Consider the following 26,315-nt stretch of genomic DNA (forward strand, 5'->3'; position numbering starts at 1 on the left):
TAAGTTATTCATTTCAGTAATTAGACCTCTGACCAGTTTAGTACAGGTCAATGAAATCACTCAGGGTACTGTATACTGATCTCTTCTCAAATATGAATTTTAATTTCAGTTTGACTTTAAAAATCCAGCTGGTGAAAAATATTAACCATAAATGTAGTACTGTTTATTGTAAGCTACGTCTCTTTACGGTCATTTAGTTAAGTACAGCACAGCCTACAAAGCTATATACTTTTAACACCACAGATAGCATGCTGCAACTGCCAACCAACACAAACTCGAGGTCACGTGATTCTGGTTTACTAATCCTTCCAAGAGGCAAAAACTGCAGGCAGCAGGACTTTCCAAAGCAGAACACCACTAATATGGAATAGCCACAAATGAGGACAGGGTACAGACAGTCTCAGTGTTTAAACCCAAAGACTGTGGTTCTCCTCTGTCTCCTCAGGGCTCAGAGCCCCAACGTCCAGTAACAGCAGGGCCCTTCTGCTCCACCCCACCCTGCTGGTCCCTTGTGCCCATGGAGCTGCAAGTTCGCTCTTCAGCTAGAGCAAGCGCTGTCCACATGGTGACAAATAGCTTGTATTTTATGATGCATAACAAGAGTGATTAGTCAGAGAGCTAATTACTCTTTTTGAGAAGTGTGGGGAGAGACTGCAGGCTTAGTCAGGAAGCATTTTTCATTTATTGTTTGAACTTAACCTCAAATAACCCGAGGCGAGCGGGGGAAATAAAGCACAGTGGTTTTTGTGTGTATAGTTTTGTATTTGTCACAAATAACACATGGTTCTCCTACTTTGTTTAGGTATTTCCCAAAGGCTTCTTCAGCTCTCCGGTCACATCAGTGATTTAGTTTCCCACCTCAAAACCAGTGTGTTCAGCCATAACCCACACAGGGTGTCAAGTATAGCAGCCATAAAATAAATAGTGTAAGTTGAGAAGCATTTCGCTCTGCTGGGCTCATGATGTCAGCGACACGATATCAACACTTCTTGATACCTCAGCTCCAACACCTTTCATCTACAACCTCCTGTCTCTGACATTGGGGGAGTTTCACACATTCAACTCAAAACTGTCATTAAATGCTGCTTTGCATTGCTGCTGAGCAACTGAGTCATATTTGTGCAACATTCTCAAGACAGGAAGTGGCACACACAGCAGTGACTCAAAGGAGAATAAAGTTCATTGGCATTATTACCATGGAGACATTTATCATTTGTTTAACAAGGATGTAAAAATAGTAAGAAAAAAAATAGTGTCATTAAAATATGTATAAAATAGATTACATTCAATGCAGGGGAGTTTCAAAACCTTGCAGTGGGTAGTAACCACAACAAACACTGGCACAGTAACTTCACACACAGCCACCAGTGAGTGCACTAAATATACAGTTTGTCCAATGAAAAATCAACAGTGTCACAGCTGGCAGGCTGTTTGTACTGCCCTGACAACAGTCAAGCTCTATAAACAATGCTGCATTACAGCCGCTGCCCTCCAACTCACACTGACACACACCCGCACACATGCACCCCACCAGTCCACTTGTTTGCATTCCCTGCTGCATGACATCACTGCCCGGGGTCAAAACCCTGCGAGCCGATTGGTTGGCTGCGGCGGAATTGCTGATCAGGTCCAAAGATCACAAAGTTGTGCCAAGAGGTGACATCAGCGTGCGGAGCTTAGCCAATGGCCGAGAGATGCCTGGATGACTCTAAAGCAACATCCTATTTACACACACTGACACACACACACACACACACACCCACACACACACACACGCTCACACAAAGCAAAGCAGCTTTCAGCAAATGCGACGTGCGATGTGGCCTTTTACTCCGTGAAGCTCATATACTGAAGAGGATGTGAAGCAGCTGAGAGTAAGTTGTGTCGTAAATAAAAAATGTGCTGTGGTTGAGCTTTGGGTCTCTGTTTCTTATTGACTCTTACTTCCACTATTTATGATGACTTGACAGTAGGACTGGTGTGCTTTCACCTCGAAAACACATGTCTATAGTTTGTGTCAGCAGGCACGCACTGTGGTGTTTGACTGCCTCTGCTGCTTTGCCAAAAAAAAAATAAATAAATAAATAAACAAACAGTTTTTCCTCACATATTTCATGTCACACATCTAGTAATTGTGTTTCACTCCCTGTAACAGACATTGTAGGATGTGGAGAAAACACAAAAAAGCTTCAGATTCTTTGCCAGAACTCTAAAATTAAATTCAAATAACAGTTAAACACTGATGCATCATTTTTCACTCAGATTTTAATTTTTTTTTTTAAATTCTAATTAAACACAGATAAATTTACAGATTTGTATACATAAATATGTGCATACGTCCCACTCTCCTAAATCTGATACCTCAAGAATGCCTTGAAAGCGCTTAAATTTGGCACAAACATCCACTTAGAGTCAAGGATAAATTCATTACATTTTGGTAGCCAAAGGTCAAAGGTCACTGTATGCCTGCGTCCGTCTCATTCTTGTGAAAAATTTTTTTTTTTTTTCAGATTTGGCACAAACGTCTACTTGGACTTAAGAATGAAATGACTTGAATTTGGTGATGAACTGATGCTATTTTATATCCAAAAGGTCAAAGGTCAGCTTTACTGTGACACCATAATGTTCTGCATAAACACTTTTCTGGCCATTTTTAATGTCATCTGGTGGGATACTGAATTGGTGACATTAATTGTTGGTGTGAAACTGAGAAACTGAGCTTAGCTTATAGATCTTTCGTGCATGTGGAGGAAGATGTATGTAACCTTTTTTTCTCTTCTCTGATGTTCTATTCACAGGAAATAATTCATCTGCATAGCTTGTTTTGCACAAAATTCCTGCAGTTATTGTGTTTACTATTTGAGATAATTGTACATTTGTTCTGTATTGTCATTGTTATGCATTAAATATAGTATGAAATATTCATATTTATGTCTAGTCAGGGGGTCTTAGTTTAGTCCATGATAGAAAAGGGGTCCCTCAAGGAAAAAGGTTGGAAACAAATGCGTTAACACACCAGTGTGTAGGATTTAGGGGGATAAATTGGCAGAAATGATATATAAATATTCAGAAATATGTTTTTTTCAGCCTACAATCACCTGAAATCAAGAATTGTTGTGTTTTCGTTAGCTTAGAATGAAGCATTTATATCTATACAGAGTGAGTCCTCTCCCATGGATTCTGCCATGTTGTTCTACAGTAGCCCAGAATGGACAAATCAAACACTAACCCCTTTTACACTGCCAGATTTTCTGCGAATGTTGGGCCGTTTTGCAGGCAAGCTGCGAGCATTTAGACACACAGAGCCGGATTGGCGAGTTGATTGGCAAGGTGCCCAATTTTCTGCCTCGTAGGGTAGTCATATTGGCGGAACCCTTTTAGTTTAAAAGACAGAGGCGGCCCTCCGCAATGGGAGGGGCTGTTGATGACTTGTGGGAGGAGCTGTTGATGACGCTGCACGTGCGACCCACTGGTGGTGGATAAACAGGAAACAGCTGATAGCAGGAATTAGCGAGCAGCTAGTAGCAAAAGGGAAACGCAAACCTGACAGACACTACAGTAAAGATGAGCAACTGGGGAGACAAGGAATTGCGCGCCCTCCTTGCCCTTGCAAAAGAAGAGGCCATTAACCGTCAAATGAACAGTGTGCAATGATGGTGAAGAACGGGCAGACTTACAAGAGAATTGCCGAAGGACTGACTAGCCACGGCTTCCCTCCCACGTCACTGTTTACCTCACACGCTGAGCTACATGTTTTGTTACTTGCTCACGCCCCCCATTGCCCCAAGCATTCTGTATAAACAAAAGTAGGCAGGCGGCATTTTGCCGCACTCCCCGATTTTGTTGTTTTTTGCTACACTTGGCACACAGGAGAAGTTTCAGGTGGTTGCTATCTGCACCACTCTCACCATTATTTTTACTCTAAATTCCACTCTATAGCCTTAACAGAATAACATTTTGGGAAATGCTCTTTCCATTATGCAGAGTTTGTAAAGAGGATTGATACCACTTGCCACAGTCAGCAGCAGATTAGCTGAGCTTAGCACAAACACTGGAAACAGGGGGATACCGCTAACCTGGCTCTGTCCAAAGGTAACAAAAATCTAATTAAGTAATTAACATATTAGATGATGTTTGTTTAATCTGTACAAAAAAACCCGAAGCATTAAAACAACAAACTGGGGGTTTTACTGGGGTCAGGGTATTTTCTAAAACCTTGAGCTGTGCCTTTAACACATTTCCTCTTAAGGAAATCAGTTGGCAGTGGGGGGCGGGTACGGTGGATGTGTGTATGCTCTTGTATGTGTGTGTGTGTATATTGCCCTGTTGTGGTTCAGCTGAGTGAATGAAGTCTAAACCATCAAGAGAGACATTATAAGTGAGTCACCTCTTGATGGGCAGCCCTCCTTATTAGTTTGCTCCTCACAAGCCAGTTCCTGGAAGAAAAAAAAAACTTTTATCCGCTCAAAGTGGGTCTGTTTTCCATTCAGAGCTTTTTGATTTTTCATCAGGGAAAGAAAAACTCAATCCCCTCTCAACATGACATTGATGAATCATTTGTCTTTGAAATGGTGGTTAACAAACTTTGACTAACCAGGCTCCTGGAGAGCTTCCCACAAAAACTCCCAGGGAGCACAACAGGAGGCCACGTTTACTGCTTTAGCATTGTGGATAAAAGCCTGTCCCAGCAGCCCCTATAAGACTCCACAAAGACTCTTGGGGTTAAGCCTTCTCTAAACTTGACTGTGTTAGGAACAAAAGGCTCAGCTATACTGTTTTTACTGACTGTTGACAATGGGCAGCATAGTTTCTTTAAAGTCTATAATCTGCTGTCCGCTATATGAAGCTCAGACCTAAATACAAAGAGAGGATCATCATTTTTTTTCCAAGAATCTTTCCAATTTCAAATGATGACATCTTTGGCCTGAAAGTGATGAAATCCATAAGTCCTTCTGACACATTTTTGCCGTTGAAACATGCATTTAAAAAGTGGCATTTGGGATTTGGGGATTTTGGTAAGCCAGTGTGTACTTTCTGTCTCCTCCTCTGATACAACAAAGAAAGATTAAATTGTCTGTTAGTTTAAAGCTCTGTTAGCTTAGGGACTTTTTATTCTTAGTCGTAGCTGGACATTTACCCATGTCTTCGTCACAGTGGAGGCTGGAGAAGTTGGGGACTTTTCTTGCACCTACTACTGTACCAAACTCGAAATGCACCATAAAGACAGGCAAGAAATTACACTTCCTCTTTTTGCTTTCCTTTTCGGTATTTTTAAATCTGGTGGGGGCGTTAAACAGTGAGCAAGTGCAATACAAACCTTTAAAAAGAAAAGAGACTTTGCTCATTAGATGGTGACAGACATTTCAGCCCACATTTCACAAGAGCAGCCATTGTTGGGGGCTGAGGGAACCACAGTGTGTGGTAAGTCAGGGACGGGTGAGTGACAGGGCTTTAGAGTAGGCTTCTGTTAGTCATTGTACATTACCGTTAACACATCTGACTGCCTGGCACTGACTCCACTGCACAAGAAGGACCGTGAAATCCCATCAGACGGTACAACCATGTCTCACACACTCATATATACAAACACAGTCATGTCATAGTTACACTCACCCCCCCTGCCCTGCCTCTGTGCAGACTGGTTTGCCTGGTGATAGATAGTTTGGTTGGTGGGCACTGGGGGAGGAGACTGGATGCCCTCATGTTGGTTTGGCGAATAGGCTTTGACTCAGCTCTCTGGCATTGAAGCTGGTGGTGGGTGAAGTTCCTCTGACAGCTCAAAGACAGCAAGAATCTATAAATACCAGTAAGAGAAAATTAGATTCTTTTTATTTCCATTTTGTATTTTGCTTTCAGGTTTATACCATCAGCGATGACACAACACAACATATGTAATACATGTGTAATCCTAGAATGTAAGATTCTCTTTGTTCCATTAAAGCCCCTAAATTCCCAAAAATATTAACAAGGATATGACCTTGTTGCTACAGCAGTGACTGAAAGTTAGAGCTGTTATGACTGTTTTATTTCATGATAACAATAGCTCCAATAACTGTGTCTAATGTGTAAGGGGTCTCTTGATGAACCCACAAATAATTATGACCTCATTCTACAGAGTTTTAGCATCTTTCAGCTTATTGTTTTGGTTTGACGGTCCACAGCATTGCTATTTTGGTTCACTCTCACCAACTTTGCTTCTAGATCATACCAGTGTATTCTTTGTGTTGCAACTTAAGTCTGTGATTATGTTAACATGTTGCACAAGTTTGAAGCTAATTTCTTAATTTTTGGCAAAATAATAGGAACCTGCCTTCATGTAAATATTCAAGGATGTAACAGGCTAACATATTCAACAAGCATAAGTACCTCTAATACACTGTGGCATTTCCTGTATATGTATATTTCCTGTGTATGTGTGTTTTATTGTTCTGTTTTTTTTTTGGTGTATAATCATCTGAAAATAAGAATTGTTGTTGTGTTCTCCATGGAGTGTGCCATGTTGCACACCATGTTGCACCGCTATGTTTCTACAGTAGCCCAAAATGGACAAACCAAACACTGGCTCTACTGCATTTTCGTGTTTTTTTACGCATCAGCCAATGTAGTTTGTTCCTCTGTGAAGAGCCAGAAAGCATTGGGGAAACACACTGATTTACTCAGTATTTTTAACAATTTAAATCACTGTGTCCATTTGTTTTGGAGAGGAGGAGACCTCTGTGGATGATTCAGCTCCTGGTAAAAACCTCCTGGATGTCTGGATCTTAAGTCATCAGTTAAAAAGGTGAACACACATTAGCAAGTGCTGGTCTCTTACACAGACGCCGATGACGTCAGCACGCTGGCTGACTCTGTCGTCTATGGACATTCCCATAGGAAAGTTGTAATAGAACTAGTGCTGGCTCCCAGGGGCAGTGATGTGATTGGATCCAAATCTGTGTACTTCTGTACTTCCTCGACCAGAACACCAGAAGTGTTCAGTGCATCGCAAGAAGAGATTAAAATGGATATGTTTTCATTTGATTCAGCTATATTGCAGAGCTGCAATGTCCACAAGATTGGAGAAATTAAGGATTTACAGCGTGCCGTACCTATGGCAACGCCGTCACATGGTCTGGATATCCCTACCCATTTCTATTACAAAACGAAAGTAGAATGTCCCCAGACTCCCATTCCGAAATAAGGGAGGCTGGTCATACGAGACTAGTGCTGGGCTAGCGGCATGTCTGCGATGTGCTGAACAGGGCAGGAGAAACACTGGTTTGTACGGCAAAACTGCTTTATTCAGTGTTTTTACTGGTTTTAATCATGTGGTCCATTTTTTTTTTGGAGAGGAAGAGACCTCGGTCTCTCGGATGATTCAGCTCCTTGTTAAAATCTCCTGAACAATGAACACTGATGGAAAACTTGTTGGGAGTTCTTGCTTCAAACACAGGAGAAGTTTCAGCTGGTTGCAATCTGCAGCCCTCACCATTAGATGCCAGTGAATCCTACACACTGCTCCTTTAAGATGGCACCGGTGCTTTATGTTAATGACTGAATTTGTCTCCTCTGATGTGTTCCCTGTGGTGTTTTTTATCAGCCACTATGGTGATAAAGAGGTGGGTGACATGCTATAAGGACCCCTGACATCAAGGTCTATTCAAAAAATCCATCTGCCTTCATTGCATCTTCACTTTTATTGTGATATTTCAGCTTTTTCAAACTCCTGACATTTCCACTCAAGTCTAGTTATATGCAAATGAAATTGTGCAGATGGATGGAAATATACATTACAAAGAGTATAAACCCATTGCTGTCTTTTCTATTGCAAGTTCACCTCATCTTGTGGAAATCATAGCCCCCCATTCTTTTCAAAAATCAATTAAAACAGCTTGCAGAGACATACTGCTGCACTGATGAACATAATCCATCACTGTAAATGAGACAACTCAATTTGTTCCTCACATTTTTTTCCCCAACATAACTTTATAAGACAACATTGATTGCAGTTATAATCCTGTCAACAGCAAGTTTTAATTCTGCCAGAAATTAATCTTATCTGTCTTATCTTGTTGCCTCGTCACTGCACTAAAAGTGTATGTACCAGTAGGCCATTATTGACAATGAAAAACTAGTCCTATTAAGTGTGGTAATTAGCAGGTTGGTGACGTCCTTTGGGGAGAAATTACTAGTTGTCTCATTTTAACAGGATTGATGGCATCTGTTAGTACAGCACTGCGTCTCTGTCAGCTGATTTTAATGGATTTTTCGAAAAATATAAGTCTGATTTCCTAAATGCCAAACAAACCTGCGGAACAAAAAGTAGTTTCTGACAACACCACCTACTTTGTCTTTGGAATATAATGTTTATTACAGATTTGTTTTATTGATACTGATCTGAGCTCAAGCTTGAAATTCACTTAAAACTTTTTTCCGATGTGGTGTTTATCAAAACTTGTTTATTCCACACTTAGATAAGCATTGGAATACCTTCAGGCAACTGGCTATTATGTTACAGTATATATACGTTATAACTGGTGGGTGCATGTGATGTTTTTGGCAACACTACAAAAAAAACTTTTTTATCTGTTTGGTGATAAAAATCTCTTCCTTGATACTATTTTACCTGCCATGATTAAGTATGTGCTAGTGCTGCGCTGTAAAATATTTACTAAAATACACCGCAGTCATCGCTCACCTCAAATGTTCTCTAAGTCATGAGTGATGAATGTTTCCAGGGAACTGGTTTTTACTCAGTGCTAAGTGAGAAAAGGCCCGCAGCTCTGCAGTCAACAGCGGCAACTGATCTGGGATGAAGCTGGCTTTGAAAATCGCCCCATTAAAAAAGTACCATGAATACCATAAATATCATATTGGTAGTCAGCAGAGCAAACCTTGTGGGTTTAAAGGTGTTGCAGGACTTCTGATGGCAGGACAGGATGGATACGTGATTCTTGTCAAGTGTCCCTGTGTGTTTTCACAGACTGCTCCCCAAATCTGAAACTACACTCAGGCAGTGGTGGAAGAAGAGCTTTTACTTAAGTTAAAGTAGCAGTACCACAGTGTAGAAGTACTGTCTTATGAGTAGAATCCTGCACTGAAAACTGTACTTAAGCGCAGGTAGATAAGTATCATCAAAATATCCTCAAAAGTAAATGTACTCATTATACTTGTATGTACTCATGTATTCATTATGCAGAATGACACATTTCAGAATAATGTTTATTGTATTACTGGATTATAATTATTGATGCATTAAAGTGTCCATCATTTTAATGTTATAGCTGGTAAAGTGGAGCGTATTTCATTAATTTTCTTATACTGGTAGTTAACTTACTGTAATCTATAGTAATTTATCAGTTGATTAATTGATTATATTCTGCATTAATAATCTAAATCTTCAAAGTAACTACTAACTAAAGTTGTCAGGTAAATGTAGTGGAGTAAAGAGTACCATATTTGCTATCTATAGCATAAAATGAAAATGCTCAAGTAGTACCTCAAACTTGTACTTGAGTACAGTACTTGAGTAAATGTAGTTAGTTACATTCCACCACTGCATTTAAGCCACAGGTGTTGGTGAGGGTCTCTTGTTTCAAGTAACAGTAAGACATGAAACACAATCCATGAAGTTTGAGTATGATTTGGAAAGTAATACCAGCAAGAAATAATTGCAATAAAATTGTGCATTTGGTTGGCAGCACCTTGCCTTGCAGTCCAGAAAAAGTTGAGCCAGGTAAACTGTTTTTGCTGAATGACCCTGCATTCCCTACAGCTGAGGCTGATGGGAATGTTATTGGTTTTGTCATAAATCAAAGTATTGATTCAAATTTAGACCTGATGATGGTGCTGGAAAAGTTCATGGATCATGGAGCGCCTTGGTTTCAGAGTAATAACCCGCCACATTTGTTCTGGCCCACTTCTAAGGGGCTCCATGACCCCTCTAACCCCTCACACACACAAAAAGAAAAGTTAACGGATCACATGAATGTTTACCAATAATATGATGGCTACGCATCCAATAAAAGTCAAGACATTTTTCTCGAAACTACAAATGTCAGCCTCACACTGGCTTTAGAGTTAAGTCAGAAGATCAGTAAAGTCAATGGGAGTCACCGTCAGGGAACTGTGAATGTCTGAACCAAATTTCATGACAATCCATCCGTTAAGTTGAGATATTTCAGTCTGGACCAAAGTGGTGGACCGACCAAACCACAGACTCTTATTGCCATCCACAGAGCCACGCCACTAGCACGGCTGAAAACACAACAGAAAGAAAACAGCATCACATCAACACTTTGTTCTCTATCACACTGAGTCATTTTGTGCATTTTTGTGGTTTTCTTCCATTTTCGAAATACAGAGCGAAACTGACCTCAGTAGTTCCTCACCACTTCTTCTCTGTTCCTCTGTCTCACTTCCAAAAGTCCGAGTGAATAGTTGCAGCACAAAGTGGGTATTTTAGTGTTTCTGCACCTGACAGAGAAAAGCGGAGAAAGACCTTTGGGGTTTCCATCAGCCTTTATCTGACCATGCCAGCTGTCAGGCTTCTTCTGTCTGTGGCTTTCTACACGTCTCAGAAGATTTGATACAACTTTTCTTTCCTACTCTCTGTGAGACTCTTACACAGTTCCACTGTAGTCGCTGCCATGAGGCCATGACAAAGCTCTGCAGGGAGTATGACTGGGAGAGTGACAGCTTTTCGGTGTGGTTATACTGTGAATATTTTATTTTAACACTAGTTGGCGGAGTCAAAACATTACTGCATGTTTCTATATCGCACTGGAATTCAATCTAAGCTGCAGTACATGCGCCTGTGTTTTTCAGCGGGCTTTGATATCGAGAAGGCAGCACTGTGTTTTGACAGCTTTCAGACTGTGATGGAGAGGAAAAAAAGAGGGGGGCAAAGGGAGAGACGGCAGAGGAAAAGGGAGTGGGGGGAGGTGGGTGTGGCAGAGAAGGAATCCTGGGCTGCTCAATGTCACACTAGGGAGGACTGCAGGGAAAATGAAAGGGGATGGGGGAGGTTAGAAGGACAGGCTTATCAGTGTGTTTGTGAAGATGGAAGGGAGCAGGCTGGCTGCACGAACCACAACAGAATGGGGAAGTAATCCAAAGACAGAGACGGAGCAGCTCATGGAAACACACATATAATATGTACTGTACCTCCTGTCTCTCTTACACACATGCTCACATCATGTCGAGTAACACTGCAGAAAGGCTCGGGGTGTATGGATATTTAATGAAACACCCCCACTCTCATCCTCCAACAAATCTGCTCACTAGCGCGGGAGTCCAGTGGAGGAGGAAGAGGAAAGTAGGGCACGTCTGCAGATTTAATGAGGCAAAAAAAGCGCTGTATGACAAGCTTATGTTTTCTCCTCTAGCAGCGCTACTCTCTTCAAAAGACAGACTCCATTCTCCGCTGACATACAGCCACAGAACTCAGCATTATTGAGGCCATCCCGTACCATTTCTTTCAATTGTGGATTTTTGTGGCTGCTTAACGGATGGCAGGATGGAGGCCAGAGATGAGTCCCATCTACTGCATGTCACCCTGATCACGTTTGATTGTTTTTAGAATGTAATCCCATTGAGAGGGCTTACAGTGCATTAAATCTCCAACCCCTTTTTCATTTCCGATGTGTATTAGGTTGAGTCACAATGCAATGTTGGGGGACAGTTATTCAGATGGATCTTTGGGGTAGAAAATACTTAAAAAGTTGCACTGGGATCAATAGGAGATCTTCCTACAGGCGACATAGGCATCTGCCCAGGGCGCCACTCATGAGGGGGGTGCCAAAATTGAACACTCAAGAAAGTGAACATAAAGGAAATGGTGGAGTGCAGTTTATGTTGAAGGCAAATCCATCTGGGGCACAATACAAAAACAAGAAGAAGACAAAATTTGCAAAACTGCACATACTGTTTCGCGACAGGGCGCTTAATGATTGTGCTCGACTTACTGTACCCATAAAGTCCAATAGGGGGCAGAGCCTGTGTGAGATAGAACGAAGGTTACAATTTTGTAACCCTAGTTCTATTAGCACAAGCAGAGCCCTCTACCTAGTGGCCCTGTTGATCCTACACCACTCGCTCAAGAGGACGTAGGATATTAATGAAGTTGATGTTGATGATGATGGCAGGCAAGCCAGTTCTTCTATACTGTGGGTTCAACACATATTCAGGTAGACATGCCCTGATTGGCTGGCTAGGTTTACTCAGATTCAGTGTGTGAGCATGTGCTGTTGTTTAGAGGAGTACTATTACCCATAAAGTCCAATAGAACTAGGGTTACAATATTGTAACCTTTGTTCTTGCTTGTTTGTTATTTATTGTTATTGTAAGTTAGCTGAGTTTTTTTTTATTTGTGTTGATTTCATATTAGCTTTTGTTCTTGTTAGTCACAAATACAATAAATATTATAGATAGTAATATTAAGAAAAATAATCGTAATATTTTTGGGGTGGGGCCTTGCCTAGGGTGCTGAATATTCTAGGTCTGGCACTAACTGGGATGAAAAAAGGGAGAAAATCTAACTGGTGTAATTAGCATAAACTGCAAAATTGACAACAAAAGAAGTTTTCAGATGATCATTGGGCCTGGGGGCAAACCAGCCTGAGGATCCATGGCACCAGTCCCTACATGGCTTCCTCTGATCCAACCGCAGAGCTCTGAAAAGACGCTCTATTTTAGTAGAGATGTGCTCAAGCTTATTTCACCTGGGGGATTCTGGTTGCTAAAACAGGGGCACACACACTCATAAGGGATGGTTTCAGTGTGGGGTATGGCTTAAGAGCCCACCCACATACAAATAGGCACACATGTAAATACTTCACAGCAAGTGCACATACTTAAGAAGCTGTTTGCGCCAGCCTCAGTGCAGAATCAAGACAATACGGGCAGCCATGTATCCAGAAACAGCTGAATATGTGGCTAATTACATCTTGAGGTAAGTCACTGCTCCCTCATGAGACCTTGTTTACCGTTCGCAGCAGATTTTACACCAAGTCATTGTGTCTATAATTGAGGACATGGGTTGTTTTCAACATGGTCACTGTGTTTCACTGACCCTGCGCGCGGCGAGTGGCGACATGACTCGGATGTTTGTTCAATAGGTGTCAATAAGACGGAATTTTCCACAGTGGCTGTCAATTTGTTTGTCTACATTCTTACTGCAGGGAATCATTGGGACATTGTGGTTTGTGGTTAAGAGGACATTGGTTTAAAAGTAGGAAGTTAACAAGACAATTTTTGAGGCAGACATGTTTGGAAATTATGATTTTTAGCAACACAGTTTCACCATCTGCTTCCATCCTGCTTTTGATTCCTAAATTCATCCTCTTCCTCTTCTGTGTCTCAGCATCTCAGCTTGAAATGTAATGACAAACCAGCACTGTTACTTAAAAGCCCAATGCTTTCCATCTTTGTGTCAAAAAAAGGCCTTGTCAATATTTGGTCCCCCACCCCCCATCTCAGTCTAAAATGAAAATGCATTTCATCACGTCGACTTAAAAAAGGCGCCTGTCATTTTCACCCTGGCGGAAAAGGAAGAGGAGAGGGGACGCAGGTAGCGAGGCAGAGAATGAAAGACGGATGCTGTTCGCCGTGCATTTGATTGCTGTCTGATTACAGCTTCTCCTGGTGGGACTGGCTCAGACGTTCTCTCGTAAAACACACTAGCACACATACGCAGTTCAAAAGAGGCCTGCTGGAATCAGATAGCTGGACCTACATCACCATTATAGTTGGGACATGGTCACAAGCACTCTAGTTTGCCTAGGGCACTGAACATGTCAGGTCCAGCACTGTATGTCTGTGCTTTCCCAGCAATATGTTTTGATGTAATGTATTCGGTGCCTCGTGGGACCATACCAGTCTAAATACACTAGACTTTCCCATGCTAAAACTACATCCATATTCTATACCATGCAACTGGCTCCTGTGTTTTTGTGGTGCCAGTGGTTTTATAATGGCTTTCTGCTTCGCCTCGGGTGGATGTGGATGGATTGAGCCTCTCTCGTCAGGAGGAGATGGAGGGAAGGAAGGATGTGTGCGTGGAAGAGAGAGTGCGGTCAAGCCAAACAGGCCTCATGGAGGAAAGGGGGGAGGCGGGGTTGATGGTGGAAGAGGGTAAGGGTGAGTGGGTGGGGGTCTGGGGCCCCTTCCATGCCATCGTATCCCAAGGCATGCCTCTAAAGTTACCCACTGTCTGTGGCTGGGGCCAGCGGCATTCATTAAAGCTCAACTGTAACCAGATAGCTTTAAGTGGACCCACATCACCGTCATATTTTAGTCGGCATGTGTGCGGTCACATATACACACATGTTCACTGTTCCTCTCTATGTATTCCTCTCACCTCTACTCCTTCAGCTCCCTTTACCACCGCTAATCCTCTTCCTCAATACCACAGTACAGGCCGCTTTATTACAGGCCCAGTGTGGTTAATGAGAGATGTGAGGTGCCAACAAGGTAAATCACTTATCACTACTTGAGCCTTGGCACTGTGACAGCACTGCTAATGTCGGCCTGTGTATGTGCTTCAAGAGAAATGCACTATAAAAAGAGATAAAGGAAAAGGGTGAAGGAGAAGAGGGGGAGTTCATTTTCTTTTGTTGGCGTATGAGTCATACTGGGAAGCCTTGTTGCTTCCTGTAGTTGCACTCATGTTCAAAAACACAGCCATCAACATCCTTCTGTCTCCTAAAACTAGATTGAAATATGTAAAGACCTTTTGGTGTGCGTGCCCTTGCTTTTATGTCTGTGATTAAATAGGGCCACACAGTGAGGAAATGAGTACACTGAGTAATGCTGTGGATGTATTGATTTTCTGTCGCTGCCTCCCTCTCTTTCTCCTCCACCTCCACCATCCCCTCCCCTCCATGAAGGAAGCCTAATCTCAACCTGCACGAGCCCCTTTACGTGAGACGCTACTGGAGGCCAGAGCTGCCCAGCTTCTCCACCCCGCACCAGGGCAAGGGTGGGTACTGGTGGAGTCCCCAGAGGTACCAGGAGGTGGGGTCTACATGGAGGGACACACGCCGACGCCGAGTGGTAATCCCTGGGAACACTGGCTTCTCTGATGTGCCCTCAAGTCTGTATGCAGGCTACTGCCGCATCCACCCCACCTTGGTGTAAGTAGACCGCAAAAGCCACTGGCTGTTGGAGGTTACAAGCGTTCGTCCCTGCACGTGTGTGTGCGTGTGTGTTGGCATTGTGCTCTTGTGGCCTGCTTTTGACAAGCCTCGTCTCAAGTAGAAGTTGGTTGTCAGCACTCTGGGAGAAGCAGATGACAGATCGGTTAGTACTCAATCAGCACTTCGTCGGCTTATCAGAGGCCAAGTGTGGAGCCACAGTCAGGAGCTCTCCTCACACTGTCACCCTGCTTCTTTGTCACCAAGGCCACATCTTCACACAGGGGCCATTAGGCCTGTCAGAAAGCATGCAACCCTACAGGGTCACCTCATCATCTTAGAGCATTTTGCCCACTGCCTGTCAATGCTGTGGTCATCACTCACCTACAACATCTGCAGAATAGGAGTAGTAAGTAATGTACAGAGAATCTGGAGTGACTTTAACAGGATACTTTTATACTGTGTTCCTTATAGTCAGCCAACATCAGTGCCACTGCTGGAAAATACTGTATTTAGGTACAATTTTTTTTCCAGATTACTTTATAATATAATCCTCTACATTTCAGAGCAAAGTTATAGTTAGACAGTTATAGTTAGTCATAGCTTTGTGGATCAGACTAATGGTTTGACTAAAGGTCTTAACACACTGGGGGCATGACAGATAAATGACACTACAAAGTATTCATACAGGCAGCAATGCAAATTTGTGACAGTTGCAACACTTGTTCAGTAAAGGGTTTTGATGCAGATAGATTTGCCAGCAGCGATGCGAATTGGCGACAGCTACCACAATCCTATTGATCCCCATCAGCATCAGGCAGTCTGTCTGAGGTAAGTTGTTGTATACCCTAAAATACTGTAAGCTATGTTGTTAAGTTTCCTTTTAGTGAAATACTGAATTTGAGTTGCCTCTGGTAAACACTGTGTCTAGGCCTTTTATTGTGAAAGGTAAGAATTGAAGGAGTAGATCTGGTATGCACTGCCTTTGTCACGGTTGACAGGCAAAATAAAGTTTGCCATCTTGGTTTGGACTACAGAGTCATCAGTTATTGTTTTATAATCCTCATAAGTGTAGCTGCAACTTGATGGATTGATGCCAGTTCAAAAAATACAGTGACGTCCGAACTAATTGCACAAAAAACGCCCCTGGTGTGAAAGACTTTCAGAGTCTAAATCCTGCTACGAGAATTGGGGAAATCACATTTTTGACCTGATAATGACACTTGATGAAAAGTCAGGAGATCACCAAAGTTATTACAGTTTATCCTCTAGGCACCATGGTTATCTGTACTAAATTTCATGGAAATCCATTCAGTAAAGATTGATATATTCCACTTAAACAACAAATATCAACCTCATGGTGTCTGCTAGCTTAAGAAAGCTTAAATCCATCACATCACAGTATCTACACTAACCCCATACCTATTTTATCTCTGTCAGTAAAGAGTCTATTCCCAGCCCTTCCCCCCATCACCAAACTAATCTACAGTATATAATAACCTCTACCCCTCCAGCTACTCCACATCACACCCACGCCCCCCTAGGAGGCTGATAACCCAGAGGACACTGACCTAAATGGATGGGCAGAGTAATGGTCTCCATGGCCCAGAGCATCTTGTTGTCATGACAGCAGAATGGTTGTGAGCATCTGGGCGTTCCCTCGCACTGATCTGATTTTCACTGCGCTGTCGATTGAGGCGATTGGTATAAAAGCAGAGGAAGAAAGTATGGGGAGGTGTGAAGAGGTGTGATGTACTGGTGGGTCTGAGGGGAACACCCCATCACAGAAAAAAGGGCTCCCCAGTGGAAAATGGACACAGAAGGAAAGAGGAAAAATAAGAGTATAAGAAAGAGAGAGAACGTTGGAACCTTGGGAGAAAGAAAAAAAGTGATGTGATACAGGCCAGGGAGAGGCACAGCAGAAAGATAAAGAGAGACAATTAAAATGGAAAGAGACGGTTTTGAGCAAAAGGGAGAACGACTGATGGTCAGGGGGGAAAAAGAGAGAGTGAAAAAAAAGGAAAGAAGTGGAAAGAGAGAAAAAGCCAGGGGGCTAATGGGCTCGTGGCTAATCAATCCTGAGTGATGGCCACTTTAGAGAGGGCCAGGCTGACAGATGGAGACCATCCCTCTGCTTTAGCTCTCCCCTGACTCCCCAGCTCCTAACTCACCGCACAGGAACACATCAGCACCCACCCCGCTGATCCCACCCCCAGAGGGCATCTAACATCACGTACATGCAACACACATACAGAGATGCACTTGGCCCGGCCAGGGTCTGTCACATCTGCCAATCCATTTATTATGTGAGAAACGGCCATATCACGGGTCCATACTGTTGCTCCTGACATGGATGAGTTTGAATGAGAGCAGCATCAGTTGTAGATTGATTCTCCATAAGGATGGATTGGACTAAATGAGCACTGGGATCGATTGCTGGAGATAGGCGGGGTGCAGAGTGAGTGAGTTACTTATCAGCCAGCCACATGGTACTTTTGCATCTCAACTGCCTGAAAAAGTGTTGGTATAGTACATTTCTGCAAACCACAGATACATTACATTTGAACATTATTATGAAGCAGATGCGCTGAAAGCTGACGTTTCTTATGTTTCAACAATGCTGTGGTTAATGTGTGCTTAGGGTAAGGCACAAAACCACTTGGTTATGGTTAGGAAAAGATCACATTTTGGCTTAAAATACACAGTTTTGGTACAATCCCAGCAGGGAACACAGTAATATCTTGGTAAAAGACAATCACCTTCTGTGACACTAACCTGGCAGGAAATGCAGCAATGTCATGCTAAAAAAGAATCACTTTTCATAGCACTATCCCCACAGGAAATGCTGCAATGTCTCATTAAAAACTATTGCTTTTCATAGCACTATCGCAGCCGAAAAAGCAATGACTATCGTAGCATGATATAAAGCGAACAAAACAACAGCTTTTTGTGGCACTGTTCCCTCAGAAAATGCTGCAATGTATTGGTACTATCTCTGGTGGTAAAACAGCGACAGGTCACTTAAAAAACACCCATGTTTCGTGGCTAAAAATCTGCTGCAAACACAGCAGTGACTGACTGAAACACAACTGGTTTTGTTGTTCGTTGGTCTTAAACAGTGGTCTGCAGTAGTATGCAGCTTGGCAGGCATGCCGCCTATGTGTCGCTCCATCCACCATTCCCTCCTCCTCTGAATGACAAAGTCAGCTCATATCCTACATCACTTTAAAATGTTAAAATGTTAAAAAACTTGCAAATTTAACGTATCTGTGGTTTGCATAAATGTACAAGGCCAAAATTTTCTTCTGGCGACTGGGCTGACTTTTGTACACTTGTCCTCAGTGAACAGAAAGAGGGGGAAACAGTTCCATTTATACAAGATTACTGTATAAATCAGTGATGTGCCACCACAGCAAGAAAGACACACATTTTCCACATCACTGTGCAAACCCACAGCATGTGGACAGAAATGGACAAGAGGATAATGAATGGAAAAAAGGGAAAATGGATGCTATTTAAAGAGTCTGTAGATGGTGTAGTTCTTACTGAATAGACAGGGATTGTGGAGGTAAATGATACTTTTTAAAAATATTGAAACAATATTATATGCTGCAATCCATGATGGAGCAACTGTCCCTGTCGCAACAGTGTTACCTTAGAAACACAGCAACACAACTAACAATGTCATATTTCTATCACCCCCACAGCATCACAAGTGTAGTCCCGACATTACAGGTTGTTTACAATCTTGTACTGAAACCAAACAGGGCCAAGCAAGACAGCAGTGTCATAAATTGTACTCTGCTGGCCCTGTTAAAAAAGATTAAAGGGAAGAAAGTGCAATCCAGTGACAGACTGCTTGGACAGGGGGTGAATGGAGGGCTGCTATCAGCTCCTAAAGGACAGCAGGAGGGGGGAGGAGGACGGCGCTGAGGTCTCCACTGATAGATATTCAGCAGACAGTCACTTTCTGCTCTCACTATCAGTGGGGATGCTGCCACTGGGTCATACTCGCAGACACCCGAGCCTCTTATGCTGCAATGTCAACAGCTGCAAGACTCCAGTTGTTCCTGTGTTTGCCTCTGCATTTGTGTTCATCTGTGCCCACATGCATGTGTCACTCACGTGTTGTCTTTGTGCGCACTAAATCAGCGCTTTATACAATCCAGTGTGTTGTCTGTTCCGTCTTTTGGCAATCCTCTTGCAAGGGAACGGCTCTGTTTTCCTCACCCAGCTGTCATGTCAACAGTCAGTCAGTCAGTCGGTAAGACATTCAGTCAGGCAGCAATGCAATTCTTCCCCTAGACTCCACTGGGGCTTAGATCCCTCACTTCCTGAGCCATGGAAAAGGGTCAAAGCACAAGCCACTGATGGCAGAACCCGGGCCGAGCTTGGAGAAATCCAACTCTGCTCAGGATTTGGAGAGCTAGAAGGTCGAAAAGGCAGAGAGAGGGGAAAAAGAAATGGATCTGGCTGGAAACGAGGGAGGAAACTGAGCAAAGACAGGCCGTTTGTTTCCACAACCCAGCACACACACTGGAACACATCCATTAGGATTAAGCCAGAAACTGTGTTGCTGTACAGATCATGAGGTATTCTTTCAAAGCGTATTCGTTTTCATACCTATTCATAATTTCCAGCGTTACATTTTATCTGTGTTGACTTAGCGGTGATGTATGCTGGTAAGATCACAAATGCTCCTATATGTCTTTTTTAGCTGTGAATAGCACCTTTGAGAAAAGAAGCTTCTAATCCGTTGACATATTGAAAAGCAAAGTCTGGCCTCTCGGTGCTGTGAGAAAATCACCTGCTGAGCTTGGTAATTGAATAGCACTGTTCTGCTATTATTATCCCGGTTCACCTCTGAGAGGCTGACATGCTCAATAATGAAGTCTCTGGTAATTAAGTTAGCTGATTAGGGAGCTGATATATAATTAAATTCACAGGGAATAGTCGTGAGGATTGTCTGTGTTTCAGACACTTTTGGTCTTACAGGAGATGAAATATCTCCTCTTTGTGGCCCTTGATATTGGGTAAGTTACTTGGAAAATGTAATAAATTACGCATGACATATGATTAACTGGGAAAGTAAGTACATTACAGTACTAATAACTTCACAGCAGAAGTACGTAAGTTACATTATTGGCTACATCACTAGGTACCTCTCAACACAGATCCTTCAAATTAACCTGCATGTTACAACCTTAGTATTTAATATATCAAAATAGACAAACAGATATTATGGTTTTAAAAGTAGCAGGCTAACAGTTTGTAAGCAAGTAGGCTTCTGACAGAATAGCTAGCCTACAGCTAGCTGTCAGTAAAGACCAGTTAATTAATCAAGTGAGCTGACCTCACAGTGAAAACTCTGAACAAAATATAGGGGATCTGCTTATAGGCTTCTTAGCTGCTAGTGTTAGCAAGCCCGCTAAGAAGAAACAACAAGTAAATAAGGATATTTTGGAGCCACCAAGACTTCTTTCTCTCTTGGTAAAGCTAGTCTACCAAAACTCTACCATGCCCCAAGCTAACATGTCAGTTTCTCATTATCAAAATAGTGATGTGGATAGTACTTGGTACCTGGTCCTTTTTTGGTATCACCTCAGCCAAAGCAAGCCCACTGGATCAGCACTGGACTTTGAAGCCAATTTGACATAGCGACCAGATGGGTCCATCATATGATGACAATAGCCCCATTTTCCACCGCAGGAACTTTTCTCATTTACCCGGGATTTACTGAAGAATGCTGATTGGTGGTACACACACATGCAGCGTTCCGCACTTCTGTGTCAGTGTGTCTGCAAACTTTATTTCATTTCTACAAGCTCCACTTCATTTCTGTTTTGATTAAGGATGGGTACAGAAACCCAGTACTAAATAAGCACTGGGGCTAAATTATCAAAGACCGTAGTATTGATATCCTCTACCGGTATCGATTCTTTTGTGTCGGCGCTGAACTCCTCCACACACACCCACATCCACACATACACCGACGTGACACGGTAACCAGTGAGCAGCCGAGCGGCCGCGGTGGAAACAAAGTGAAGATAACGTGAATATGACTCGAGTTGACGGCAGCTACACTCGTTACTGTAAGTGACATTAACCCTTAGTGAGTAAGAAACCAGTACTTTTGAGCCCAAATAGACTTTTTCCCATAGACTAAATCTGTGGATACATTTTTTAAGCATCACAACCTTCACGAAATAACTCGTTTCCCTATCAGGATTTGATCCATTCAGTCCGATAACATTTCAAAAGTCTAGAAAAGCCACACAGTTAAATCATTTTATCTACATCCAAGTTGGCGGATGCTAAACCAGAAGTTAGCCACTCAGCCAGCAAAGGCTCTAGTGTGTCTGCTCTATAGGCCCAGTGATGTTGCAGCAGTGGAAGATCCCGAAAATTGGACACTTGGATATCATGCACCACCAACCTTGATAGGAATGAACAGGGCTCCACCTCTAACGCTGTATCCAGTTCTCTTTATATATCCGTGGGTTGGAGCCAACACTAGAGGATGGGGATAAAACACTGAAGATCACTGATTAGACAGAGGGGATTGGCATTTCTGTGACATGGGAGATCTTGCACAAGCCCTCCATTTTTTAATAGCCAAGCTACCGTCAATAGTCACCACAGTTTTATTTTATTTACTCAGCCCAGATTTTAAAAAAATAGCAGCCTGCAAAACCATGCCATGGCCAACTGATGAAGTAGGCTACAGACGTTCCTCTGTTTGGTTGCAGATTAAAGGGGGAGCACACTGTGTTTGTGTGTGTTGCGTTGAAGATGATGACGTGGCAGTGGTCAGGCAGCAGTATGGCGATTGGCTACACTATCATGGTATCTGCAATGGAAAACAAATTTGAGAAAAGTACCTGGTGACAAGACCGAGTCCAGTCAAGTCAAGCCAAGTTGTTCCATGCAGTAGGAATTCAGCAAAAGTAACACAGCAATCAAGCAGACCCCCACATCATCTGAGTAATGCTGCTGAAATTAGTAACTATATTGTAAATACTACATTTCTAATTGAAATTCATAATGCTACTTGTTACTGAAAAAAAAAAAGATTACATTACAGCAATTACAGACTCACCAAATATAGATGATATGGTGTAATATAAGGGTGATAATGAGCAGAGACTCTGCTTTTGTTTCATGTTGGGAGAAAAAGTGTTTAAAAGTCAATGCAGGGACATTTTAACACTTTTCCTCATGGAGCTGAAAAGGTGCAGATTTGGACAAATGATTCTGCCTGGGTGCTCTGAGACATGAGTTAGTCATTAAGGACTGAAAATCAGATAAGTGAAGTGCTAATGCTTGACAAACACCCTTGTCGTCACACCCTCTCCACCGATGCGTGGAGCCTCCACTGAAAGACGATGCCTGGGATGCAGAAGGCGGCGTGCTGAACAGGTGACAACACAGACCCGTCCCTCCCTGAGACGGCCAGCCATGGATCAGTTTACTGTAGAAAGTCACACAGCAGATGGTGTCCAAGGAAGTGAATTAGCACTGAGAGGCCGTGTCCACACACACCAGATGGGGGTAGAAAGAGAGACAAAGAAACTGGGGGAGAAAAACAATGACATAAAGACAGAACAGCCAAGGTGGAGAAGGGGTGAGGTGTAGGGGGAGTTCAGCTTTGTATGAGCTCATTTGTTTGTTTGCTTCTGTGTGTTTGTGCCTTTGTTGGCCCAATGTGAGTCTCGGCCAAGTTCACGGGCCTGTGGACTGTGATTATACCCATTCATTGACTCATTAATGGGCCAGATCTCATGTGTAACACTTCTCATTTTCATGATAATCGTACATGTGTTGTGCAAAGCAAAGCTGTTCAAACATGCTAATTTGTGTTTTGTTTTGTGGTTGAAAAGGTGGAGGTATCGCTGGCAAAAACTGAGAGAGCGGGTGCCCCAAGTATTGAAAGGAAGAGAGTAAGAAACTGAAGCTGGTTTCCCCCCCAAAAAATGAAAATCAAAGTGTATTCCTCGACCTATTTCTAACATGATGTTTGTCTCTTTTCTCTTCCAGTAACTTTCTCGTCCTATGAGGTTTCTTGAACATCTCACAGTGACCACAGAGGCCCGACACTTGATTCTTACATATTATACGGGTGACAAGTTGCTCTTTCAAATACAGAAATGACTGCTGCAATTTGTGTTGAGGCTGGAGGGAACCAGCCATGTTTTGGTCAAGGTAATCTCACAGTGTCAGTGGTTCAGGAATGGGCTCTGGAATGTTAATAAGGGAGAAAAAAGGGCAACATGACTTAAATGCCACACAGATGTGGCCTATCAGTGATGCAATCTAGCAAGGAAATGAGTTGTAACGCTTTCAGCTGCAGTTTTGTGTTGAAAGCTGTTAACTTTATGTGTGGACTGTACACAAGGTTGTAAATAGAAATGTCAGAATAAAGTTGTGCTGTAACCTAACTCTGAAAATGTCCCTGGCTATCTTGTTTTTCAATCTCCCTCTCTGTCCACGCCCCTCCACAGCCCATCTGGCTGTGATTATTGGCCGTGGCCTAATCCAGCGCTGTGTCCCTTTTGACACAATGGGGAGGGCCAACTCTCTGCTGTCTCGCTCATCCCTCTTCTCCTTCTTCTTCTTCTTCTTCTTCTTCTTCTACCCTTTTTCCTCTCTGTCCCCTTTCTTCTCTCTCTTGGTCTTTCCCTCCTTCTCTTTCGACCTCTCCCTGTTTTAACTCTTGTTCCTTCTCTCCTGTTTGCCTCACTGCTGCTGCATCTGTCACTAGCCGAGCGGCAAGCGCCTGTGTGGCACTCTGCCAATGCTGACAGCTGGCAGAGAGAAAGAGAGAGAAAAATAAACGGTGGAGGAGAGAGGGCAAAGAGAAAAGGGGAGGGCGAGACGGGTGAGGGAGGGAGGGCGGTCGATAAATATCAAAAATTCCAATATCACCTTTCCGACTGCACATAGCATTGCAGAGGTAGCAAAGGAAATCGATGATAGTGTGACAGATAAACAACATAAAGGAGTGATGCAACATAAAAAAATGCATGAGGAAGCAGGTGGAGGGCACCTTTTGTCCTTTAACTTTAGAGAGATTACTTCTCTTCTTTTCCCCTTTTTTCAAATCATTCTTTTACTTTGGTCTCTGGTCATACTTGATGTGGTTTGCAGATGTTGTTGGTCCTTTTTTTTTTTCCTCTTCCTGTTGGCAGGTGGCCATGTGTCATGACAGGGGTCCGCTCCGAAAGAGAGCTCTGAGTGGACTGCTCTGTTTTATTGACCTTTGTTTGTTTACAGGAGGAAATAAATAATCAGAGGATGGATTTTGTGTCATGCTGAGAAACTGTGGAAGGATCCCCAATGCTGGAGTGTAGCTCATTATCCCCAAAACAAGTCCTCCAAATTAAATGACTAAATACATTGTTTGTACCTTCCCTGAAAATGACACAGATGAGCGATTTCTGATTTTGATTAGTTCACCAACTTTATGACTCTGCGTCATTGGTGTTACTGTTCCATTACATTTGAGCATGTCTGAAATCAACACTAATTCTGGCCTTACACTGAATGACTTTTCAAGCGATTTAAAAATTTCCAGTGCTGGAATAAAATCCTGAGAGTTTTACCATGAGAGTTGGTGCGCACTCTAGTGATCTTTATCGTTTGGTGTAAGGTGGTCAAAAAACTCAGTCCTTTCTCATTCCTACAAATTAAAACATGTTTAGTATTATCTTAAGTTTTTAGTCATGCAAATACTGAAGTTAAGTGACCATTGTCAACAACCAATAGCTGCGCTCTCTTCAGCACCAAACAGGAAGCAGCAAACCAGGTAGACAGTAAACATGGAGGGGATGCCAGAGAGGTGCCAGACCATGAACAAGTCAGTGTTCTCCTGTGCTGTGGAAAGGGAGGAAAAAAACAGTGGACTTGTGTAGTTAACAAGAGTCTTGTATGTGTGTATCTGATTCATCAACTAATTTTTATAGAGAAATCTTAAGTTTTAAAACGGTTCACCCAAACAGCAACCTCCGAGGCTCTGAAATGAAGCCAATGCTGAAGTGCGAAAAACTGCAGTTCCTTGAATGGCCACATGAGGCTGGCTCCAAACCAGAATCACTCTCGCCAGACCCCTATGTTAAAATACCTCACTTTACAACAGCATGGTACAAAACACTTTTGGTCTCTATAGCTAATTTCAACCTTCATGACAACTGTAAGGGGGGTGAATTTTTTCATATCTCCCCCTTTTACGTTTTATCAAGGTCCAAAGCTATGCATATTCAAAGGCGGGACCGCTTGAGTGACAGGCTGTCTGCAGTGTCACCACTGTCTATGAGTCAGATCCACCCCTCATTTCTCCACAGCTCCACCCCCTTATCTAAATATGGTCACTTCTGGCTCCAATAAACCAAGATGGCAATGCTGAACTTGAGAATTCAAAATGGCAGTCCACAAACCAATGGGTGACGTCACAATCGCTACTGTATGTCCATTATTTATATAGTCTTTGGGTTGACCTCTCATACCCATGGTGTCCTCCCACTAAACCAACACAGCTAACTAGCTGAGGCTGGTAGCGAGTTGAGGGGACAAAATCCAAAATGTAAGTTGGTATGCAAATAGAGTTTACCATTACTGAATACACTGATGCAGCATTGACAAGAATACTGTCGACATATGATGCCTTTCATCTTCTGTTTCTAGAGTTACTTGTTTTTGCGGACATATAGGTATTTAATAAGAGGTCATACTTCTTAAAGGGAGTTTAGAGTATTATTTTCCACCGGGAGCTGGATGGGAAACAATCTCAAAATGAATCAAGCTGTAGTCTTGAAAATAGTGACCCTGCAAGATCTCCAATCTTTGCAAAATCTTGTAGTCTGAAACTAAAAACTTAGTCATGAGATCAGTCAGAGGGTGCCAGATTTTAGTCTTTTAAGTCTCTTGAAAGTCCAGGAGGAGAACTGGCACCTCTTGGGCTACCAGTCCATGCTCCATGCATGGTCTGTACAAGGAGTTGAGCCAACAACCCTTCAATTCCCAAGCAAAGTCCCTATGGACTCAGCCACTGCCGTCCCAAACATTCTATTGTATCTTAGGCATTAAGTGGTTTTTATCAAAAAAGTAAAACATGGAGAAAATACATTGTGCCAATTTATTTGATGTACTCGCCCCTCGCTGCCACAGTGTTTGATGTTAAGCAAAAGTTGCATAGTCTGGCTGAGG

General features: G+C 42.7%; 1 protein-coding gene across 1 annotated transcript; it reads left to right on the forward strand.

Moving 5' to 3' along the window:
- The first annotated feature begins 12,804 nt into the window (after window positions 1-12,804).
- LOC144467083 (uncharacterized) lies at window positions 12,805-23,560 on the forward strand. Its single transcript, XM_078175423.1, has 4 exons — window positions 12,805-12,931; window positions 14,868-15,113; window positions 22,994-23,053; window positions 23,151-23,560. Exons 1-4 carry the CDS (start codon window positions 12,888-12,890, stop codon window positions 23,167-23,169), a joined length of 369 nt encoding a protein of 122 aa, XP_078031549.1. The 5' UTR covers window positions 12,805-12,887; the 3' UTR covers window positions 23,170-23,560.
- Window positions 23,561-26,315: the final 2,755 nt, after the last annotated feature.

The sequence above is a fragment of the Epinephelus lanceolatus genome, chromosome 15, assembly GCF_041903045.1.
Source record: "Epinephelus lanceolatus isolate andai-2023 chromosome 15, ASM4190304v1, whole genome shotgun sequence".
NCBI classification, from domain to species: Eukaryota; Metazoa; Chordata; class Actinopteri; order Perciformes; family Serranidae; genus Epinephelus; species Epinephelus lanceolatus.